The sequence below is a fragment of the Bos javanicus genome, chromosome 13, assembly GCF_032452875.1.
Source record: "Bos javanicus breed banteng chromosome 13, ARS-OSU_banteng_1.0, whole genome shotgun sequence".
In the NCBI taxonomy this organism is placed as follows: Eukaryota; Metazoa; Chordata; class Mammalia; order Artiodactyla; family Bovidae; genus Bos; species Bos javanicus.
This window is the reverse complement of record NC_083880.1, coordinates 63,858,183-63,882,733: the sequence shown is the minus strand read 5'-3', so window position 1 is coordinate 63,882,733 and position 24,551 is coordinate 63,858,183. Positions and strand designations below refer to the sequence as shown.

General features: G+C 47.2%; 1 protein-coding gene across 2 annotated transcripts; it reads right to left on the bottom strand.

Moving 5' to 3' along the window:
* Nucleotides 1-6,272: 6,272 nt before the first annotated feature.
* Nucleotides 6,273-23,780, bottom strand: DYNLRB1 (dynein light chain roadblock-type 1). Of its 2 annotated transcripts, none has more exons than XM_061437335.1 (4): nt 23,678-23,780; nt 15,080-15,155; nt 9,859-10,026; nt 6,273-6,623 (listed from the first exon to the last, which is right to left on the bottom strand). In XM_061437335.1, the coding sequence occupies exons 1-4, from the start codon at nt 23,678-23,680 to the stop codon at nt 6,580-6,582; spliced, it is 291 nt and encodes a 96-aa protein (XP_061293319.1). In that variant the 5' UTR covers nt 23,681-23,780; the 3' UTR covers nt 6,273-6,579. The 2 variants fall into 2 exon arrangements, with proteins under 2 accessions (XP_061293319.1, XP_061293318.1); XM_061437334.1 differs by lacking the exon at nt 23,678-23,780 and adding an exon at nt 22,988-23,446.
* Between the last annotated feature and the right edge of the window lie 771 nt (nt 23,781-24,551).

Below are 24,551 nucleotides of genomic sequence, written 5' to 3'. Positions count from 1 at the left end.
GAACTAAGATCCCACTTGCCGAGGAGCCACTAAGCCCATGTGCCACAAGTACTGCGCCCACGCACCACAACTAGAGAGCTTATGCACCACAAGGAAAGATTCTCCTGACCCAAGGAAGATCCTGCATGCCACAGCTGAGACCGGAAGCAGCCAAATAAACATTTTTTTTTTTTAATGAAAAGCAAGGAAATAAAGGGAATTCCCTGGCAGTCCAGTGGCAAGGACTCTGCGCTCTCACTGCTAAGGGCCCAGCTTTGATCCCTGGTCAGGAAACTAAAATCCTGCAAGCCATGAGGTGTGGAGGAAAAAAAACACCAAGTAAATAAAACAAAAAAACAGATTCACAGATACTGAGAACAGAGCAGATAGGTGGTAGCCAGAGGTTAGGGATGGTTAAAATAAACATAAAAGTCATGGGGATATAATGTACAGCGTGGTGACTATTGAAGGCAGGAGAAGGGGCAGCAGAGGATGAGATGGTTGGATGGCATCACTGACTGGATGGACATCAAACACTGACTCAAGCAAACTCCTGAAGATAGTGAAGGACAGGGAAGCCTGGGGTGCAACAGTCCAGCAGAGTCAGACACGACTGAGCGACGGAACAACAATGGAGACTGTGGTTAATAATACTGTATACTTGAAATTTCCTCAAAGAGTAGACCTTAAAGTTCCCGTGACAAGAAAAAAAATTCTGTAACTATGTATGGTGATAGATGTTAACTCGACTGTGCTGATCATTCCCAATGTACAAATATTGAATCAGGCTGCACACCTGGAACTAACACAGTGTCCCATTTTAGATTCCTGTCAATGAAATGTGAGAGTTCCAATTGCTCTGCTTCCTTCTTGATATCTGGTGTTGCCAGTTTTTTAAATTTTGCCATTATGATGGTCATGTAGTAATAGCTCATTGTGGGCTTAAATTTAATATGCTATATAATTTTACAAATGTATTTTATTTCTCTTTCCCACTAATATGTAAGCCCCTTAAGGGCAGCATTTCCTACATATTTGGCCCCTGCTCTCTCCTGGCCCCTAGACAGAATATAGCACGTGGCACATGCTTAGTAAATACCTGTTGGGTGGGGACCTCTCCTCTGAGCACCCACTGTGTCATCTCTCCGAGACACGTCCTATCTAAGGGGTGGTCTCCCACCCACACCAGGAGCAGAGCCTGAGTCTGGGCTGAGCACTGATGCTGGGCACTCAGGGCTCAGAGAAGACTGGTGAGCAAACAGTGTCAGCTCTGGGCAGTGCCCCTCTTCTGTGCTGTCGTGTCGTTTCTGCCTGGGACTCATGGGCCTGAGGAACGGCAGAGCTGGCCTTGGCTGTCACGTGAGGGTGGAACAACCCCTGGTCTGGTTGGCCACCAGTTACGTTATGACCCGGCAGGTTCCTTCTCTGAGCCTCTGTTTGTTCCTTTACTCAACAGCAGACAGATCTGGGTTTAAAGTAGTTTTATTACTTATAGCATAACTTGGAACAAAATCTTTTTTTCTTTTTTCCCTCTTTTGGGAGATCTTAACTTAATCTTGCAACTCTTCTGTTGCATTTATTCCCTTCATATTTTTTTTATCTTTCTAAAGTTCTTATGATATTTTTGTTTTAGCCTCCTATACTCTTAACCAGGGCATGAAGGACTATGCCAGAGGTTCTCAACCCTAGCTGTATGTCACAAAAACCCAAGGAGCTTTTACAAACTGAGCTTACTCTCAGGGATTATGATTAAATTGGCCTAGGGTGGGGCCCAAGCATAGCTTGGTTTTTGTTTTGCAATTGGCCGTCTCATCTTCACTAGAAATAAGCTCTTGCCACTGTCTCCTTTATGTCTAGACTGGGACCTAGTGCATAGCAGGCATTCACTAGTAACTGAATGAACAAAGCACTCTTTTGCAAAGGGAGTTTGCAAAATAAAAACAAGTTTTAGGTAGTCTGCTGTTTTTGCTCATGATATTTTTCCTAAATATATACGAAAACCTATTACCTGAAAGCCAAAAAACAATCTTGCGTGTCAAAACAGTGCTTAAGCCCAGAGAATTAAAAATGATGAAATTCCCTATTCCATCTCACCTTTAGGCAAGTCTTCAACAACATACATCTTGTGAACGAGGATGTTAAAATGGGATTATTTTCATCTCAGTTTCTGCTGAGACCCCAAGGCAATACTTGCCATATGCCAGGAGGGGAACAGGACGAACGCAGGACTGCAAGACAAAGCAGCCCACAGTGAATTCACACTTCCGCCTGATCTTATCCCACAAAAGAGCTAGAAATCCGAGGACAATTTTTAGAAGCTGTGGAATTTGCTGGAGTCTCACCACGGATGGAGGGAGGTGGGAGGGTGATTCTGCTTAACCTTGAATCAACAGAGGGGGCGTGTGCGGAGAGGACCCTGAGAACCAGGAGTCTAAAGGAAAGTTACAGGGGGCCAGCCAGAGAGAATGCATTATCCAAGTAAGGGAATGGAAGGTTGGGCCTGCAGGATGGAAGGTAACGGGGCTGGGGGGACAAGAGCCAGAGTTTTGAAAACATGTTAATGTACGGCAAAACCAATACAATATTGTAAAGTAAAAAAAATAAAAAAATAAAAAACAAAAAAACAAAACCGAGTAGAATGCACCGGAAGCACAAGCATCAGCTTTGAACACACACCAGGCTCCGAGAGGAAGAAGCCAGTTCACAATACTGATAAAGCATGAACTTTCCTCATCTCACTCCCCTCTTTGCAAATAAGACAGTACAAGGTGGGGAAATAGGCCACAGTCAAGCACTTGCTGTTCCCTCCACTGCCAGGGGCAAGGCTGGCAGCGCACCCAGCCTGAGGAAGGGGCAGCTTCTATCCCAAACACCTTTTAGTCATTTTGTTACACTGGACCGGACACATCATCTGCTGACGGGGGAAGCCCGGGACTTGCCCTATGTTCCATCCAGGGGCCGGGGAAGAGCAAGCCCCAGGGAATAAAGTTAAAGGCCTGGGAGACCCAGGTAAAGGTGCCCTTTGATCCAGCTGGGCTTGTTTAACATAATGGTAGGCCCAGTTCTTTGAATGTGTTTGTGTTATTTTCTTAATTGAATATGATTCATCAGTTTAAGCTCACCCTGGATTTCGTCTACCCATTTGATGTACCTGCCAATTTAATGATTTCTACCTATCGAATGACTTCTATCAAATCTTCAAATTTAATGATTTGATCTTTGCTGCAATGATCCAATTCATGAGATCTCCATTTCTTTGTTCTTTTTTGGGTAATTCATGAGAACTTGGATTTGGTGCAGAAAGATGATTTAGGATTCTCAATGAAAAAATGCACAAAAAGAACAGTTGGGTTTGAGTCAAATATATGAAAAGGGAGAAAACCTGTAATTCCTGGAGTGTTTTTAGGACTCATTTCTGAAGAAAAGGCAATACCAGCTCAGAGAGAAATATCCGAATTCCAGAACAGCAGCAGGGGCTGAGGAAAGATAAATGGTGAAGGGAGGCCACCACTTACCTGAACTGCAGGCCCCGTTTGGGGAGCCCAGCGACAGCACGGAGGGTGAAGATCACACCTGAAGGCAATCAGACAAGGGGCCGCCTCTGGTGAGCAGAGGTGGAGATGGCCTGGGCAGCAGCAGGAGAGAGCTTTTAGGGTGGAAGTGATCTCGAAGGGCTTGGGGGCGGGGGCTGGACTGACAGGTGCAAGCATTTGTTACTTCAGTGGTAAACTTGAGGTCTCTGCATTTCACTGTACGCAAATCTTACCGACTCTCCAAAAAGGGCAAACACACTAGTTAATGACACGCATGTGTAGTGTTCAGGAGCGTGCACTGCCTGCAGCTGTACTTCAAAATCTGGAGAAGGCGATGGCACCCAACTCCAGCACTCTTGCCTGGAGAATCCTGCGGATGGAGGAGCCTGGTGGGCTGCAGTCCATGGGGTCCGAAAGAGTTGGACACGACTGAGCGACTTCACTTTGACTTTTCACTTTCATGCATTGGAGAAGGAAATGGCAACCCACTCCAGTGTTCTTGCCTGGAGAGTCCCAGGGACGGGGGAGCCTGGTGGGCTGCCGTCTATGGGGTCGCACAGTCGGACACGACTGAAGTGACTTGGCAGCAGCAGCAGTACTTCGAAATGCACCCAAAAACTCAACAGATGGATGGATAGAGGGAGCAATGGCTGGTTATGTGATAAACACAGCAAAATGTTACTTGTAGCAATTATAGAATTAAATAAGAGAATATAAAATTATTTCAACTTCTCTAAGAATATTCAGGACTTCCTTCATGGTCCAGTGGTTAAGAGTCTGTGCTCCCACTGCAGGAGGTGTGGGTTCGATCCCTGGTTGGGGAACTAAGATCCTGCATGGTGCTTCATGCAGTCAAAAAACAGTTTTTTCTTCCCCATAATGCTGGGAATAGAAACACCCTGTTATTTGGGCAAATATACTTCTGAAACCCAGAAGCCATGCTCCTCCAGTGTCAGTTTCTAACCTTAGCGGTTATTTTATTCCCGTACACTTACTACTTTTAAGTACAGAAAACACTAGGGTACTCGCATGTGTTATAGCATTATTTAGTGGAATGAATCCAAGGCAAGCTTCCCAGGTGGGTTCCACTGCCCAGGGGATTAGGAGGTGGAGCATCATTATGTTCATAGACCATCTGGTTTTCCACAAAGCCAGAGGGAGCCCAAACTTTCCTCGGAGCCTGGAGGGAAGTTTTATGATGGTGAATTTTAAGGCAAACAAGAGGGAGCGGTCGGGGAACTAAATGCAGGGAGGAGGGCCAGGTCCCCAAACCATTTCCAAACTCCTGCCCTGGAGCCAGACCTCCTATAATCCTGTAATAGAAACCTGACCTCCCCTCTGGGGTAATTTGTCAATCAGACCATCTTCCCCTGCTACTCTTTTTGAAGAAACTCAAGATAGAAGGACAGGAGAACCTTAGATTTGAATCCAAGTCTCAATAGCCTCTGAGAACAAAGACAATGGTGGTCACATCGCACTTCCTCTCGAGCCCTGATCAGTGTCGTCTGTGATCACTGCCTCCCGGCCCACAGTGACAGGGCGAGCACGCAGTGACTGCCCAGAGGATCAGGTGTGCTTGAAGATTTGGGGGAAAGTATTTAAAAGGATTATTCCTATACTAAGACAAACAGATTATGAAGTGCAAAGTTCTTATGATCTTCCACTAGAACAGATTTTGAAGAAATTTTGCTGAGCCCTTATAAACTACACCTCCAGGCTCCCAAGGGTACACTCCCCTGGGAGTGCTCTGTGAAGGAAACTTCACTGGAAAATTTAGCAAAGCATTTTTGTTGGATGGACACACACTGGAGATGGAGGTTACTGCTGGGGAAGGGAGCAGGACAAGGAGGGGGAAAGCTTTATAGTTGAAACCTTTTACTTCTGTCAGCCAGTGGTAGTCATCTTAGTCGTGTTTGACTCTCTGTGACCCCATGGGCGGTAGCCCACCATCCTTTGTAGATGGAATTCTCCAGGCAAGAATACTGGAGTGGGTTGCCATTCCCTTCTCTCAGGGGATCTTCCCCACCTAGGGATCCAACCCACGTCTCCTGCATTGCAGGGGGATTTTTATCATCTGAGCCACCAGGGAAGCCCTTTTCCTCTGTAACAAGAAACAAAGACAAAAACAAACCCTAACAAAAATACAGTTTCTGGAGGGAAAAACCCCAGAGTGCTGCTGGGTGACCAGTGGCCTACAGCTTGGCTTCACTGAGTGGTGAACGCACCCCCAACCCCATTCCGCGCCTTAAGGGAAGGCAGATGCTTACTCAGGGTGAGCACATGGGTGAACCAGACCACTTAGGATTTCTAGGGAAGGCAATATGGAAACAGCAGAGCTGCTGGAGTCAGAGGCCTGTGCTCCGTCCATGAGATCTCAGGCAAGCCATTCCAGAGAACCCAACTTCCTCACCGTTAAGATGCTGTACCACCCCATCTGCAGCAAACTACGAAGGTGACATGAGCCACACCTGGCATCAACAGATTTCGCTCTCCTTTCCCTAGTGACGGGCAGTCGGAAAAAAAATCTTTCAAAACACTGATGGGCGTGGGAAACGATAAAAGGGATGGCGAGGGACAAGAGGCCCAGAAACCAGGACACGTTATAAACCGTGTCCGGCTCAGCAAGTGTGGCCACAGGTGCTGAAGGAGCACAGAGCACCCCCAGGCTGCGGGCGGCGCGGGTTCAGCCTCCAGACCATGTGATCACACAGGAAGCAAGACCTTTTCAACCCCGTGTTTAAAGACACACAGCCAGCCGGGTAAGCATTCTGGTTATTTTTAGTTAAAGAAAAACAGCCTTTTCCAAGGGCGACAAAGTCAGAAGGAAACAGGGCGTGGGCTTCTCACAAGCTCTTGCTCCAAAACCTGGACGTGATTCTCCTCCCGGAAAACCAGAGGCAGCTGGCCAGGAATGATGCTGGGGGGAGGGGCTGCAGCCCACCGGGTCACGGACCAGCCTGGGAGGGCTCCAACGTGCCTTCCACGTGCCCGTCAATGGACATGATTAACGCTATTATTCTTGAGGGGCATTAAATTAAGGAATGACGCAGGGAGCCAAGAAAGCAGCTTATTCAGTTGGATTCTGAATCACAATCAGGAAATAGTCTTTATCTGCAAGAGAGGAAACATGAGAAAAAGAATCACTAACTGTAAAATGGGAGAAAAACACACCACAAAGCCAATAAATCATTCAATCACCAACTGTAAAATGCTGGTGGGGTGAAGAGGGATAAAAAGCATCGACGCTCAGGCTGCTTGCTGTGGCTGGGGAAACAAGATGAACCCGCATGTTTCCTGTGCAGGCTTCTGCACACGCTATAGGGAAGCAGGCTCCTTACCCTGCCCAGCAGTGGCGCTTGGCAGACCATCCTCATTTCTAATCTTCCCAGTACCAACAGGGAGGTAGGGTTATCAAGTTTTTTGCATTGGGAAATTCAGGTTCAGAGTTTAAATGAACTGCCTACAGTACTGGTTCTCCAACTACAGAGTGCTGGAATAACCTGGTGGGCTGTTTAAAACAACACAGATGGCCCCACTCCAAGGGCTTCGGACTCACTGGGCCTGGGGTCCGTGGGTCCGAAATGTAAAAATCTGCATTTTAACAAGCTCCAGGTGATGCTGATGCTCCAGGTCCTGGGAGAGCCACTTGTTTAAGGTTACCAGGACAGTTAGTATCCAAGATGGAATTCTAACCTCAACCCTGCTAGTCTTGGGTTAATGTCAGTTCTGTCACAACTTCAGTTGCTGGCCTTCCAGAACCTTCTGGACTAGAAAATTTCAAAGGCACCTGAGTTCCAGCTCTGGGGATTGAGCCAGTCAGAAGGAATGTCCGTTATGAAATCATAGCAAGTCCAAGTCCTCTGGGGTGAGCCTGACTGCCTCTCATTTTACAGAAGAGGAAATGGGAGAAGCAGGGTGTTTAAACCTTGCCCACTTAATAATCACACTCAAACATTTACCAAGGCTTCCCCATGCTGGCTCTGGGTTGATCCCTTCTCAAACAGCATCTCAGTGAATCCTCGAATTACTCTATGAGGCAGGGACCGGTGTTTTCTTATTTTTACTACTGAGAACACTAAGGCTCAGAGAATTAAATGACTTGGCCAAGCCAAGGCTAATATGCCAGGTGGGAGAGCTGAGTTTGACTCAGGTGCTGGGCACCTCTGGTCTGCCTCTTGCTGAACACGTGAAAACCTTGGCCATGTCTGCTTTGTGTCTGTTCAGATTCAAGCCTAAACCTTGCTTCTTCCCTTGACGATGGACATCTCGGAAGGAGCAGCTATTATATGACCAAGTCTCATGGCTAAGCAATCTGTGTAAGTGAAAAATCACAAATAAAAATAGAAATAACAAGCTACCAACAAAACTAATGAATAGATACTATTAGCAATACCCATGTCTTTTCTTCCAAATAACCAGGCTCCACATTCAGTAACAGCACTCCAGTGCTTTGTGGGAAGTCGTGTGTTAAGGCTTGACTGCCCTGTTCCAAGCAGACATTCTTAGAAGCTTTAAGCCAGGAAATGCTGTCTATGGAGAGTCTGGCGATTTGGAGACATCTGTCCTTGCTTCACACTGTGGGCTCCCAGGTGGGGCATGAGGTCTGCTCCGATTTGGAGGGTTGGCAGCCTGACTTTTAGGGGAGGGGAGGTTTGTCTGTAACCACGCAGCATGAAGTCTTGAGAGGGATTTGAGTTTAAATCTGATCTCAAGCTTTTCTGCTGACCTCGTGCCAACATATTCAACCAGATGAGGCATCTCCGAATACCAGAGCAGGACCGTCCCCTGCCAGACATTTTACAGAGATGGAAACAGGTTTGCTGGTGCTCTGTTATTTGCTTAAGGTTGGACTCATAAGAGGTGAAGCTGGGAAAATAGCTGGCATGCCCGCTGCAGTCTATTTTCTGACAGAATCAGAGACCTCATCATTGGTTGGCCTGAGACCCATTAGAGAATGATTATGTTGATAAACAATGTATGTATGTCTTTGGAATAAATGACTCTGAAGTTATTCTATGTTTTCACTTGTGACTGACCTGCTCTGTCCCCAGCCCTCTAGGGAGAGTCCCCAGGAGACCGGGGGCCCCCGTGACTGGCTCTATGGGGCTCTCCTTCACAGCCTTCCAAACAGCTCCACTGGGCCTGGACAGGCCTGGGGACAGGAGTGGTGATGCTCTGCCACAAGGAGGGGCTGGCCCCTCTCAAATGACCTCAGAATTCTGCAGCCAGCCTCCTCGCTGCCTGTGTGGCAAGCCCAGGGCCAGTCACTGTGCCAGCCCTCCCCCTGCCCTCCTTCGTCCAGGCCCCCAATCACAATCCTATTACTGACTGCCTTGAAGAAACCTCCGCTCACTAAGTCCAGTCCAGACAGCTGAGTTTGGCGCCTGAGGCCTTCTAAATCGGACCATACACATCACCTCCCCTCCTTCCTACACACATCCTGCTGCTCTAGACAGGCTGCACTGCAGCCACCTCCAACACCTCATGCGCACTCACCTCGGGGCTCAGCCACCAAGGGGATGGTGAGAGAGGAGCAACTGCAAACAGTGCTGGAGGATCCGTCTACCACAGCAGGCCGTGCATGAGAGTGAAGTGGGGCAGGGCAGGTGGCCCTGCTGACCCCTCCTGTGGCCCCAGTGCTTAAGGGCACCTCCCAGGGTGAGCATCTCGTCACCCTGAGAACAGATGCTAAGACATAGTCCCCAGGTACTTCATGTGAAAACAAAGCAATCCCTTCCCATGCTGGAGGAAAGACTGTCTGCATGGGGACCACAGAAACAGGACTGTATTTAAGAAGTGGGCAAATTAATGTTTTTTTGTGTTTTTTTTTTTTTAGAATGAATGAGTGCATGGTGGTTTTGCCTCACACTTTGGTTTAGAATCACTGCGTTCTTTTTTCTTTGGGCACAGCTCCAACTCCACCCCCCCAACTCCCACCCCACTCACTTCCCCTTCACCTGTGCCCTCCTCTGGGAAGCCTTTGCTGACTGCCACAAGCAAGCCTAATCACGCCCTCCTCCATGTGCCCAAATGCTCCTTGAGTTCCCCCAAATCATGACTGAACCACACACACACACACACTTAGATGTCTATCTCCCCCATGACACCATAATTCCCTACTAGGGCCCAGAACCCAGGACAGGGTCTGCCTAGAGTCACTGTGAATGAGGACTTGCTGGGGATGCCAGCTGGGCCAGGCCAGCCGATGAGACACTCAAATCTGTGCCTTCTGCTCTCAGGCCTTTCTGTGGAACCCATGGACACACCCACACCCGAAGCCTTCCCGATAGCTACCAAGCATGGAGTGAGGGTCTGCTCTCAAGTAGGGGTGGGGAAGACCCCTTACCTGGTGCAACCATAATTTCATTTTTCTTGGAGCGAATTCGAAGGAAAGTGAGGTCATTCTGGGGGTCAATTTCGCGCACGGTGCTCCGGGCCTTCAAGATGAAGTTGTGCATGAGGTTGGCGTACTGTGTGGTGGTGGGATTGTCCATGGTGCTCTTGATGGGAATGCCTGCGGGGAGAGCAGAGACTGAGCAGAACGCTGGGAGTGCCTTTCTGCCCTGCTCCCAGCCCCGCGCCCAGAAGTCCAGAGCCTAGACTGGCAGTTAACAGCCATCGCCCAGTGTTCACTGAGGACTTGACAGGCAAGTGCTGGGCACTTGAAGGATGCTAGCTCCAGTTCCCAGAAATGCTCTAAGGATGGTGTCACCATCTTTACTTGTCAACCAGGCAACAGAAACTCTGAGCAATGAGGTAGCCTGCTGAGGTCTCACAGCAGATGAACACAAGCAGTGGGGCCAGGATTCCAGTGAAGGCCTGCTGGCTTCACTGCTGGGCTCCCTTCACAGGGCCACATACTGACTGGTTTCCAGCAACAGAAGGATAGACTATCACTCATAACACTGAGAATATGAACAAAGAGAACAGTTCCTACCAATCTGTAAATACTGAAAAGTACAAGAAGGAAGGTCAGCCTGTGCCAAGACAGAACCATCACTAGTGTGTTGCTCCAGTTCCTAACAAGGAAGGCTTAGGCTCAGGCATAAACACACTGTCTACACACAAGACGGTGCCCCACGTTAAAGCCTGTTTCTCTGTCTGTACACACCCTTGTAAACAGCGTTGCTACTACTTTCAAAGAGCCCACAAGTGGCCATTCCACAGGGTTAATCATTCCCCTCTTGCTGGGGACTCAGGCTGCATTTTTTACTTAATCACCTCGTACTGAACAACATCCTGCACCAAGCCTTTTCTGTTTTGAGGACTGCTTCCTTGCGATGAACTATTAAATGGCCCGCCCTCACTGGACGGTACCTGTTGTCATGGAGGTGAGGAATGGGGCTTAGCTTGAGACACCTCAGGCCACAGCTAGGTCATCAGGTGCCTATGAATCACTGTAACATGTCAGCCAGAGGCTCCATCGATGGCCCCGAGTGCTCACAGTGCACAGGCTCTTGTTCCCAGCGTGGCCCAAGTCGCTCCCCACACATCAGTGGCTGGATTTCGGCTCTAGGACCCTGCCATCTGGCCTATAACTGACCAGCCAAAGGCACAGCCAAAGACAGTCAACCGCAGACCTACCCATGGGTGGCAAAGAAGCTGACCAAACCTTGTCTTACTATGGCACAGTGAGTGTAGGCAGAAGAGGGCATGGGAGCAAGAGAAGCTGTGAGTCAGAGGCTGCTCTGAGCCAAGTGGAGTCATGAGGACAGGTTGCAGTGATCACTTGCCTCTAAAGGAGAAGATGACCAGGTCACCAGGGCAGATGTTGTGTCCTGGGTGGCAACCAGGTGTCCACCAGGGCCCCACGAGGCCTCATTCAGTGGTGGAACCTTCCTCGGGACAGCAGTATAAGCAGTTGAGAGGATGACCAGTAGGAACTCTGAAGTCGAGGACCTGGGCTTCTCCCCTGGCTCTGCCCTTTCCTGGCTAGGTGACCTTACACAAGTGATCTAACCTAGGCCTCCACTTCCTTATCTGTAAAATAATGCCTGTGCTTCACCGTGCTGCTGGGAGGGCTAAATGTGTCTTAATTCATCTGGAAATATTGAGCAAAAGCATGCACAGAGTAGGTGCTGATTTATTACTGACATTACCCATGCTATAAACCCCATCCCCAGGTAACCTGAGGGGCCAGTCTTGAGGCATGGCAAAGTCTGGGGGTGAGGGCAAAGCTCTTGGCTTTCTTTTTGTATTCCATCAGGCCACCTTCTCTCAGGCGCCTCTGCCTGGAACTGTCTTTCCCTTCCCTGCTCTCTCCTGACTCCCACTGTCCCTCACGTCTCCCTCCACCCCCGGACGTGGTCAGCGCCCCCGTTCTATAGTCCCAGCACCGTGCCACTGTCCTGCAGGGCAGTTACTCGAGTCTGAGATCATGCCTGCACGGGAGTGATCCTGACGCCTGTCCCCAGCAGACTGGACGCTCCCGAAGGGCCAGAGGCAGATCTGATGTGCTCACCAGTGTCTTTGGGGAGACTGCATCAAATATTTATGACTGTTGTTAAAAAATGAGTAGACACAGGTGTGCTTTTAGTAGTTCAAATATACTGACATGAGTGTGATCACACGTCTACCAAGTGAGAAGGCGTGTAAGGGAGAAAAGAAACTAAGCTCTTGTTGGCTCACTGTAAAAACGAAAGAAAACATAGAGCCGGCAGGGTGGAAGCGGGGGGCAGGGACCAACATGGGGGACAGTTTCAAACAAGCACAAGAGAGAAGTCCAGACTCACAAGACGCCAGAGCTGGGAAGCACCTCAAAGACAGCCGAGTGAGTAGCTGGCCAACTGCAGGCCGTGGCCTCCACAAACGGGGGCTGAGCGCCTGCAGTGGTGGCTGGTGCCTCAAAGCCGTGATTTTGAATCTGGGGCTCAGATCTGTCAGGTTGTATAGCCAGGTCCGCCCACCAACCCCCCTCATCAATCAACAATTAAAACACATTAATAAAACTTAACAGGTATTTATTGAGAACCAACTTTGTGTCAGCATTACTGCGGGTGCTGGGGATACAGAAATGATCACAAGAGATAAAGCTCTGCCCTCAGGTATTTACACATTTGAGACTTTTATTTTGCCCTGTGTGGGTAGCAGCAGATGGCAGGGGTCTGGAGGGTACAAATAGGATGTTCCTTACATTCCATTCTTGGTTAAGTCTGCTTAAAGGTACATTTTTATTATGAAACATCATTTAAATCTGGCCAAGGGTGAGACATCACCAGGCAGTGGCAGGTGGTTGGTAAATGACTGGGACAAGAGCATGTCCTGATTTCAGGGGTGGGGAATAATCCCTCCGGGCTGAGCTGGTCAGGGAGGACATCCTGCTGGAAGAGGCAGCTGAACTGAATCACGGAGATGGAAAGCTCCAGAGGAGTATCAGAGATCCCTAATACAATCACCCTGACTGAACACCTCTAATGCAAGCCTTCAGAGGGGCTAAGGGCCCCCCAGAGCAGTGAGTTCTGACCACCTCCATCTGTGGCTGGGTGATCCAGGGCAGGTCAACCTGATTGCTCTCAGCTTCTGGTTTGTCATCTGAAAAATGGGCAAATGTCCCTACTTTTCAGAAATGTGTGAAATGTAAATGAGAATCTGAAGTGGGAGATCTATGAATGGACCACAAATTAAAAAACACACAGGGAATTTCCAGGTGGTCCAGTGGTTAGGACACTACACTTCCACTGCAGAGAGCACAGGTTCGATCCCTGGTCAGGGAACTAAGATCCTGCATGCTGTGTGGCTCGGCCATCAAAAAAACAAGCAAACAAATAGACGGATAAATAAATAAACACAAATGCAAGGATTTTTGACATTCATGTGGCATTTACTATACATCAGGCACTGTTCTAAAAGCTTCCCTCAGAAAAAGACAGTGTGGCTGTCCACATTTTACAGATGAGGAAACAAGCTGAGAGGCTAAGAGACTTGTCTAGGATCACATAGTTGATAAGAAAGTAGAGTCAGGATTCATGCCCAGGCAGTCTGGTTCCACATTCCGTATTCTTAGCTACTGTGCCATACTGCCACATTAGTATACAAAAAATAAGTGCTCATCAGTATCAAAAAGGTAAGAAGTTGGGGCTCTATTTTCCTAATGAAAAAGCTCAACTTTGGGGGCAGTTTTACACAAGAATGAAGGCTTGTGGTCTGGAATACTGGTGGAAGTCTAGGGGGTCCCAGCTGGGGAGTCAGCCCCTGGGGCTGTTTCTCCCCAGCTGGGGTCAAAAATGTCTATTTACAGAAGAGTCTCATATCAAGTCTTCTGGGTCTTAGAGCAAGAAGCTCCTTGGAGCAAGGACCAAGGAAGCAGCTCGAGGCTGCTAGGTTCTGAAGAGGGGAAGGGAAAGCCCTGGCCACCCAGCTGATTAGTGGTGGACCTGAGACGCCTCCCATACTGTCCTCAGGCTCCCCACCCCGCTGCCTCCTTTGAGTGCAGTGAGCACACGGTTTAATGAGAGCCTGACAAAGCTGGGGCACACATCCTACCTAGCTATGCGCTGGCCGGGGTCTGACGACTTGGAAAACAACATTCTAACTGAGGACACGCCACCTTCAATTTGTCACCCTTGGTGACTTTCATTCTGCTCTATTTAAGCAGGCACTGTTGAGAATTCTGCCGTTCCAAAATAAGGCCCAGAATGACAATGCAAATACACAGAGACTCTCGAGGCGCGTCAAACAAAGCCAAGTTGGCTGGATGCATTGCGTTAGAGAACGGGGCAGGGGGGCCCAGTTGGGTCACCCTGGACATAGCCTGGGACTGAGTCCAGCAGCCACTCTCCGGTCCTTCATGGAACCCTGTGGGAGAAAGAGCCCAAGTGCGCTCGGACAGACTTGGGATGAAATCTTGGCTCCATAATGGCAGGAAAATGGAATTTCTAGACTCACTCTTCTCCACTGGAAAATGGAGACAACAGAGCCGCTTCAAGGAATGACAGAAACGATCTGTCTGTGAAGCACCAGCCCGTGGCCTGGCAGAGAACAGGTGTGTGATAATATCGGTCTCCTTCTTCATCACGTCTACTGCGGTTTGGGAAAAATTAGCATCTGTACACTTTAACAGTTGTTGAAATAATGTCCCAGAAGAGGAAGGAAAACTATAGGCCCAAAGCAGTTGACAGCACTGAGAGACAGCAAAAGAGAAGCAGAGACAACATAAACGGGGGATGGAGAATGAACACGGGACTTGAGCTAAAAAGTCTGCGTATGTAAACCACGGAGCAAAATCAAAACCCCGAACAGAAACTCATGAGTAAACAGACGCAAGAGAGTGACAACTATAATTATGACCAAGAGAAAAGGCACTGGACAAGGGCTGACTGAAGAAGTGTGGCACTCTGAAAAGAATGACGTGTCAGGGCAGTGGGGTAGGGAGGATTTTTCCTTTTTTTAAATTTAGAATTCTAGTAATAGTGCTCGGAAACTGGAGGTGATTTAAAAAATAAATAAATAAAAGGATGAGAACTAGATCAGGTACATGAGAGGTTTAGTAAAAAGCAACTGTTATGCCGTGTTAGGCTCTTTTCTGGGGGCCGGCCTGCACTCAGCTCATGGCTGGAAGGAGGGTGTACCTTCTGTGTTTACCACGATGATTCCCTGCACGCCCTTCTGGCTCTGGAGTCGCTTCAGGGTCTCCTCCACCTCTGCCTGCCAGAGAGAATAAGACCAAGGTTAGAGCGGTCAGGAAGCCTGGATCAACTCCCTTGTACCCCCAGCAGATGAATCACACTTCCCAACAACAGACAGGTAACACCCAGGCACGTGGCACCTCCTGCAAGCTCCCCGGGACTACCTAGAACAGCCCCGAGGCCACCGCCAGCATCAAAACCAACACATTCCCGGTGTGGGGCGGGGCTGCTCCCTCTGCCCACCAGGGGCTCTCTGCCCCCCACTTAGGAAGCAGAACTCAAATACTATTCCCAGGAGTATAGGCACATCCATGACTCAGCTATTTGGTACAGCTGGGGGACAAACCAGAGGAAACTCATGATTTGAAAAATTCCAAATGGAGGTGTCTAACAGGAAGGAGATACACTGTCATTTGTCACCCGGAGGTGGTCTGGGTGGGCTACTCTGGCACATGCGACTTGTAAACCGAGTGGACAATCAGACTGTGAGTCCTCACCTCGCCAGGCAAGACCTTCTCCGTAATTACTCCCATCTCTTCCACCCTTCCCTCCACTCTCCACCTGTATGTCCATATCTCCCTGCCTCCACAGCTTTTACCAAACAAGGCCTCTTCTTCGCTGAAATCCAACAAATTCTTCAGGATCATCTTAGATATCACGTCCTCCACGAAGCCTTTACTGATTCCAATGCAGTGGCCTTTGGCCATTTCCAACGGACTCCCTGAACTCTTGACTGTATCTCTCTGGGAATCAGTAGGTGCTGTTTGACTTAAAGTCTCTCTAATGGTCTGCAGAGCAGGGGCTCAATGAACAACTGTTAAACTGAACTAGGCCTAACTCCCCCTGTGGATGGAAACTGGCCTTCAAGTGTGTTTGTTCTCAGGAGGTCCCTTCTAGACCCATCCAGAATCTAGTGCAAAGCTCCTCACAGGCTGAGGGTCAGACACAGAGGCTCTGTTCACCAAGAGAGTTGTACCCCGCCCTCACAGGCTGATGAGCTGGCCCAGAGGAGGAGCTTCTCAACAGAGGATGGAGACAGCACAAAGAAAGATTGTTTTTCTAGTAGGCCCGAGCCTCACAATCCAGTCACTGCCACCCACTCTCCACTGACGTGTGAATACTCTCAGATGCTGAAGGAAGGGCAAACAAGTTCCTCCTACAAAATGGCAAAGAGCCAGACGCCTCTGTAATCTGGAGCCTTGGTAAAAGGACACGGCTAGCTATGTGGACTGAAAGTACAATGCAGTGGGTTGTGCGTGGATGAGATCTTAATTCATTCATCGGACTTTCACTGAGCTCCGACCACACGCTATTCTGGAGAGGAGTGATAAAGTATTATATGATAGTGGTCAATACTACACAGCACTCAACCTGACCTGGTAACCCTCCTGGAAATTCATCCTAAGGAAACGATCCGAGAAAACTAAGGGCAAGATGTTTGCTGCAGTGACACCTTCAATAACAAAAAGCAGGAAGAGCCAAAACTGCCCAACATTTAGGGAAAACATCAAGGGGATTACGAATGTCCATTCACAGGAATGTAACACATTAACAATGGTGACCAAAATATTTATAACACCTTAAAGAGAAAGTACTTGGGAAATGGTATCCACATGAAAACAAGAAGAGGGCTAGAAGGATCATGAATGAAATAAAAAGCCACACCAAGAGTAGAGAATTATAGATAAGGTTTTCTTTTTTTTTTTTTTAACAGCCTCTTTTACTCTACTATATTATTTTTATTTAAAAACATTTTTTAACCCATCTCTCTGTGTATCCAAGAGATCACAGATCTCTGACTTGGGACTATAGAGCTCTGACATTCTCAACATTGTAAGAATAAGAATACATAAGAATAACTAGGATGGCAGTTTAGGACATTTCAATCAACGTGCAATCAAACTAGGGATGGGGAAAGCTAAAGATGGAAGAACTGAAGTCCAAAATACCCCTAGAGGTTGGAAAGTGAGGCTGAAATGAAAAAGATGAAATTTTGTAAGACAAGTTAATCATCAATAACTGTATGGGAATCTTCTATGTGTCAGATGTTGTTTGAGGTCTAGGGGTGTTGTGCTGGACAAAATACAACAAAAACCCTGTCCTCATGAAGCTGATTTTGGGGGGGAGTGGGGGAGGGAATCGGACATTAAGCAAAAGCATAAATAAAATACAATGTCAGGTTCAGTAGGGATGGGGGTCTGGAAAGCAAGGGGCTGATGGCAATGTTAAACAAGGCGGTCAGAGAAGGCCTCACTAAGGTGATAGTTGAGTAGAGACCTGAAAGGAAACAAAGGAGCTAACCAGGTGGATTTCCAGGGAGAGTGTTCCAGAAAAAATGCAAAGGGGCCACTGTGGCTGAGGGCAGTGAGTGGCAGGCAGCCAGAGGAGAGGGAGGCAGGATCAGACAAGATTTCAGTGGTGGTGTAGACCAGAGTGATGACTTTGGTTTTTAAAGGCAGGGGGTGTGAGGAGCTGCTAGCAGGTTTCGGGTGAGCAATGACATGATCTGTTTCATAAGGATGTCCTGGCTGCTGTGTGGAGAACGGACTGCAGGGGGCAAGCACAGCCCGCCTGAGCCCGGCCTGGCTTGGTGAGTGCAGCTTCTTCTGAAAGCAGGCAACCTCCTCTCCCTCACTCACCACTAGATGTAACTAACTCCCAAGTCTCTGGACTCCGCTCATGAGCCTCCTGTGGGAGGCCTGCTCTGGACACCTGCCCTTCTTCTAGGTACCCAAGGCACCCTGACTCCACGGCACTTATCAGCAATGAGTGTAACTGTCTGTTCTGCTTATCTCCTCCTGCTGCTGCTGCTAAGTCGCTTCAGTCATGTCCGACTCTGTGCGACCCCATAGACAGCAGCCCACAAGGCTCCCCCTTCCCTGGGATTCTCCAGGCAAGAGTACTGGAGTGGGGTGCCATTGCCTTCTCCGATCTCTTCCTCCAGACCCAAGGAAACCTGGGAGCAGGAACCCAGCCTCTGTAATCCCAGTACCTGGTACAGCTCAACAGATACTGGAGGAACAAATAAAAACCATTTCCTCAACTGTGTTTTACAAAATCAACCTTTTTAAGTATAGTACCCTGGGCTTACAGTACCCAGCATGATGACTGAGGGTTTATATGATCCTAAATTTAATGAGACCCAATCACTGAGATCTAGCTGCTTAAAAGGTAAACATGCTTACCAAGAAAGGGAGGACACACAAGTATACCTGACCTACTCAGTATCTGCTACAGGTCAGATATTAGGATGAATGTCTTCAGACACATCTCATCTGAACCTTCCATGGTTAGTATGAGATCCATTTTACAAGGAGGAAACCAAGGTTCAGAAAGGAGAAGCATTTTGCCCAAGGACACACAGCAGGTCAAGAGAAGAGTTGAATACGCCACTAACCACAAATGAAGATGTCCCCATCCTCACGAGTTCAGATTTTGGTACAAGAGACTTTCAAAAACAAGTGGCAATATTCTTGCAGCGTACAGGGACGGGGGAGGGGGGGCCGGGGTGGGCAGGGGGATGTTTCTTGGATGAGTGTGGTCAGGAACACCCGAAGATGTAATCCTTAAGCCAAGAACTGAATGATGGGAAAGAAAACTACTCCAGAAAGCAGCATGAAAACTAACACAGTGAAATCGGAAGCAGTTCGGCACGTTCGAGGAGTAGAGAATCGGTGTTGGAAGGTTTGATTCTCTGCTAATCTGACAGGCAAAACCCAAATAACAGAAAGTCAACCTTTCTTTAATTTTTAAGAATTATCAGCGAGGGGACTCCCTGATGGTCCAGTGCTTAAGAATCTGCCTTGCAATGCAGGCGATGTGGGTTTGATCCTCAGACAGGGAACTAAGATCCCACGTGCCATGGAACCATGACTATTACGCCCCCTGGCCTGGAGAGTCTGTGCGCTGCAACGAAGTTCCCACATGCCACAACTAAGACCCAACACAGCCAAATAAATAAATATATGTTAAAAAAAAAAAAAAAAGAATTATCAATGAGGCTGGTCAGAAAAAAAAAAAACAAAACAAAACTTATCAGTGAAGTTAAGCTAGAATTTGACTGTCTGCATCTCTCCTTTTTCAAGTCTTTTGCTTTTTCTACTAATTTTATTGATTTTCAAAAACTCTGAAGTTAGAAATTTTAGATTTCTGCCCATCATATAAATTACACTTCTCCCACTTTTCTAATTTAAGTTTACATTGTTTTTCAATAATCAGAGGTTCTGAATTTTTAAGTAACCAAACTTAATAAAAACTTTTCCCTGGAAGACTAGAGAATAGCTTCTCCAACCTGACCACAGCTAGTAGGGTGGGGTTAGGCCTGGGGGAGTGGGGGTCATGAGGTCTACAGGAGGCAGTAGGCACCTGCCTTCAGGAGAAACTGCTTAAAACAAATGTCAGGTTCAGCCCTGAAGGAGCTACGAGACAGCAAAAGAGACACTGATGTACAGAACAGTCTTATGGACTCTGTGGGAGAGGGAGAGGGTGGGAAGATTTGGGAGAATGGCATTGAAACATGTATAATATCATGTATGAAACGAGTTGCCAGTCCAGGTTCGATGCACGGTACTGGATGCTTGGGGCTGGTGCACTGGGACGACCCAGAAGGATGGTATGGGGAGGGAGGAGGGAGGAGGGTTCAGGATGGGGAACACGTGTATACCTGTGGCGGATTCATTTCGATATTTGGCAAAACCAATACAATATTGTAAAGTTTAAAAATAAAATTAAATTAAAAAAAAAAAAAGAAAGAAAGAAAACAAATGATGCCAAAAAGACAGGAGCAGCCACAGCAACATTAGCAGATGCAAGAGGAATCCCAGCCAGGCATTCAAGTCATGCCACCTCTGTCTCTAAAGTCTGTTATCCCTGCAGTGCTAGCCGACTGGTACCAGATATATCTAAGTGAATATGTAGCCCCTCGGGGTTGGCTCACATCTCCAAATTCCTGCCTTGCTCCTAGAAAGAGCCTGGCTGGGATCCTCAGCACCCCGAGTCTTTATTTCTATTAACATGGGAGTCTGCACCAGAGAAGGGACCAGGCTCCTGGGTTCTCTAATTTCTAGGTGTATGCTGCTGACAGACCAAAAAACACTCCACACAAATAAAAAAACAAGTAGCAGTAAAACTCCAGGATTATTCGTTGGTTTGGCACGGGAGGGATAACCATTGAAGCAAATGATTCACAAAGAAACTGTGACCAATGTGATGACCAAGTATAAAAAAGTTTTACTTTCTATTAAACAAAAACAAATTACAAGGAGGGGACAACATCTGCATCAAATACAACAGACAAGAGTAATTTCAAAACATCACACAGAATGATTAAGAAAAACAGCAAGTCTCCAAAAATTAAGTGGGCAAAAAGGATAAGAGGAGAAAATATACCTCAGAGAAACCACAAACACAAGAAAAATGTTCAACGTTCCCTGTAAATAAAGACATGAAAATTACAGCAATGCCGAGGTTATGTTTTTGAACGTTGGCAGTTATTACGGCAAAACTGGTACAAAGGCAGTAAGACCTTTTGGGAAAGCTACAGGACAACACTATTATGAGAACCCTATGTGCTGAGCCCCCTGCTTCAAATTCTTTGAGAATTTCTCCTAAGGAAATAATCTAATAAATGTGGGGGGAAAAAAGAAAGAAAAACAAACTACACATTCAGAGACATTCATCACAGCGCTATCTCTATTAGTGAAGAACTAGACGCAACCCAAATGTATACTGGGGGAAGGCTTTGGCAAATTATGATAAAAATATTTCATTGATTATTATGTAGTCACTAAAAATCATTCATTACAAAAAGAGATAGCAACAAAGTTATATGTCTTTGGGTATTAAAACAAACAGAAACAAAAAACTAGCAGGTATATCTTGAATGTGAATACATGAACAAAGAGGAAGGAGAATGTACGAAGATGAAAATACTTGTGTGGCGGAGTAAAACTGGGTGCTAATTACAGCCGATTTTTATATCACCAGCGTAAAGGGCAATTTGTCATTTTCTACCAAAATGTTCATGGGGTCGCAAAGAGTCGGACATGACGGAGCGACTCACACACACCCCCCCAAAATGTTAAAATGCGCACGCCAGAGTATCACTGCTACAGAACGCTACATAAACACGAGCATGAGTGGACAAAGGAAAAAAAAAAAAAAAAACAGTACTGCAGCATTGTCTGGAGTGAAAAACTGTTCACCATCTAAATGGATATAATGCAACGGAATAGGAAAACCGCCCTATAAAAGGATAAAATAGACTTGTATGTATCAACATGAAAAATATTTGGCATTTTTTAATGAACAAAGTTAAAAAATGAGATTATACATATAACCTAAAGTAAGCTTGTGTGTGTGCTTGCTTAGTCATGTCCAACTCTTTCCGACCCCATGGACTGTAGCCCGCCAGGCTCCTCTGTCCATGAAATTGCTACTCCGAGGGATCCTCCCAACCCAGGAATCGAATCCTTGTCTCTTGCACTGGCTTAATATGTATAAATACCCAAGTTCCAATTTCATGTAATAAACATGTTATATACAAATGTGCTTATGCACTAAACAAATCTGGAAGAAGACGTATCCAACTGTCAACAGTGATCAGCAAAGGGGAGTGAGATGGGGACTACATACACTTTTCTAAGTTACATATTTCGGTAATGCTTGAATTTGTTAAAACATGCATCTAAAGTATGTTTTGCTTTTATGAACATAAATACACAATAGCATGGTATAGGTTGCAGGAAGCTCTGATTCGTGTAAGAAAAAGGTGTCTCATATATATATATATATGAAAAGCTATGACAAACCTAGAGAAAGCTATGACATAATTAGAAAACCTAGACGTTGCTAGAAAAGCTGACAAACCTAGACAGCATGTTAAAAAGCAGAGACACTACTTTGCCAACAAAGGTCCATCTACTCAAAACTATGGTTTTTCCAGTAGTCATGTATGGATGTGAGAGTTGGACTATAAGGAAAGCTGAGCACCGAATAATTGATGCTTTTGAACTGTGGTGCTGGAAAAGACTCTTGAGAATCCCTCGGACTGCAAGAAGATCAAACAAGTCAATCCTGAAGGAAATCAGTCCTGAATATTCATTGGGAGGACTGATGCTGAAGCTGAAACTCCAATACTTTGGCCACCTGATGCAAAGAACTGACTCTTTGGAAAAGACCCTGATGCTGGCAAAGATTGAAGGCAGGAGGAGAGGGGGACAACAGAGGATGAAATGGTTGGATGGCATCACCGACTCAATGGACATGAGTTTGAGCAAGCTCCAGGAGGTGGTGATGGACAGAGAAGCCTGGTGTGCTACAGTCCATGGGGTCACAAAGAGTCCGACACGACTGAGCAACTGAACTGATACATACATAAAGATATAATAAAACAAACTAACAGTGTTTGTTTCTGAAGGAGACCTAGGTTGGGGGGTCACAGTCGGGTGGGAAATCTATTTTTCACTTATATCTTCTCAGATTTTCTTTCTAACTGTGTGTAAGATTTATCTGTTAAAAGTTAATTTATTTTTTTACAGTTTACAAAGTGATGTGAAAGATGAAGTTACTTCCTCTATACTATAAACTAGCTAACTTTATAAAGCAAAGTACATTGCTAAACTATATAGAGGAAAAACTGAAGAGAAAAAGACTAATGGTAATATACCTAATCATAAGTCGTTACTTAACTCCAGATCATGGCATTGTTTCTTATTCCATTTTTCTTATAGTCTTTAAATACTTATATAAGATTTTTAAAAACCATTCACAGGTTTTAATGTGGGAACGGTTTTAAACCTGATTTAAAGGTCTTCTCAAAGTTGGGAGGATTAAAAACACAAGAAAACAAACCTGTAAAGTCGTAATGAGCCCACAGTTCCAGCCAGTAGGGCAAGAACCCCAAGGGTGGATCCCGCTCGTTTCTGACTCATGCATCATGTCCCAGCGGCTCGAAAGAATCACGGGGACACAAAGGCAGCAATCAAGACTCTAGGGTTCAAATCCACCTCCGCCATTTCCTGGGGCAAGACACTTAGCTTCACTGGGTTTTAGATTCCAAGTATGTAAAACGGAGATAATGGGTGTACCCACTTATCTATGTAGGTACACCTACATAGTTATGGGGTGTACCTACATGTAGGTATGGGGAGGCGTTTAGCAGAGCCAGACACGAATTAAGCTTCCTGTAAATGTAATCATTACAGTTATAGTCGCGCAACAAGGTCCAGGATGCTAGGATGCAGGGGTTTGTGGGCAGGCCTCTCCACCTCCGTCCACCCTGAGCCTAGGCCTAAACAATTGCTTCCGGTCAAGGGACTGCCGGATCCGGTGGCCCCGCCTCAGTCCCTTCTGAGTCTGAAGGCCCGCGCCGCCCCAGTTCCGCCCTCCAAACTGCTCGGGCCCGGCCCCGCCCAGCCCCACGGATGCCCAGCCAGGCGCTCAGAGCCGTCCCCGGAGGATGGAAGGGCAGTCTCAGGGTGGTGGAAAGTCGTGCTCGGCCACCTCCCGGGCGCCTGCCACAAGCTCCCGGCGGACACTCACCATCTCGAACCGATCCGGTAGCTCCGCGTCGCCGGCCCTCAGCCCGGTCCCGCAGCCTTTCTGCGCCTGCGCACAACTCCCTGTCAAGGCGGACAGCCTCGGTAGCCTATCAGAAACCAGCGTAGGACGGCGGGGCGGGCGGGTAGGCGGGTCTTAGTCAGCTCCCTCAGGGCTCGAGGGGAATTTGCTTTATGCAGTCAGAAAGTGAACGGCAAGAGCGCAAAGGAGAAAATTCCGAACTCCCACTGTGCCGAAAAGACGCTGGTTCGCGTTGTTGGAAGAGGCTTTCAACCCTCAACCGAAGTCTTGAGTTGGCTCTGGGTGGAGGGTGATTAGCGATTCTGAAGGCGAGGACTGGCGGTGCTGAGGCCTGTACTCTCAGGTTGAGGCAAAAACAAGGCGCGAAGCCCAGATGCTCTAAAAACGCTAGAAAACCTGGAGTTCGGTCTGGAGTCAAGCGTCCTTGGGGGTCTCCAGAGCGACTCACTTGGGAATATTCCATGCAGGCTCTGAGAAGTGGTCAAGGCTAGCCTGGCAGTCTGCATACTTTGAATCCCCGTGTTCCCTTGGAGAAGCCACTTTACATTTCTGTGCTCCCTCACCTTCCTGGAGCCCTGTGTTGTTCCCTCTGTCACAAAACTGTGTTCTCTTGCAGGAAATGATTTACTAATTAGTGAACCTCGTGCCACGTTACTGGGCTGACACCCTCCCTAACTCCAGTAGACTCAGTTTAGTGTCTTCTCGTCACTGGAGTTTGCTGGGTTTCAACACAGATGATCTAGCTCCCAAATTTCTTTTCACCGTAGCCTCAGTTGGGGAGGACTTGGTTCTCTTTCCATGGGCGTCTGCACGTTAACAGGACTAAATGTAGTTG

Coding starts and splice junctions, on each gene's coding strand:
- DYNLRB1 (XM_061437334.1), bottom strand. CDS start 23,074: ATGATGCATGAGTCAGAAACGAGCGGGATCCACCCTTGGGGTTCTTGC. Junction 15,156..22,987: donor GGCTCATTACGACTTTACAG/GTTTGTTTTCTT, acceptor TCTCTCTGGCAG/GCAGAGGTGGAGGAGACCCT. Junction 10,027..15,079: donor CATCGTGGTAAACACAGAAG/GTACACCCTCCT, acceptor CTCTCCCCGCAG/GCATTCCCATCAAGAGCACC.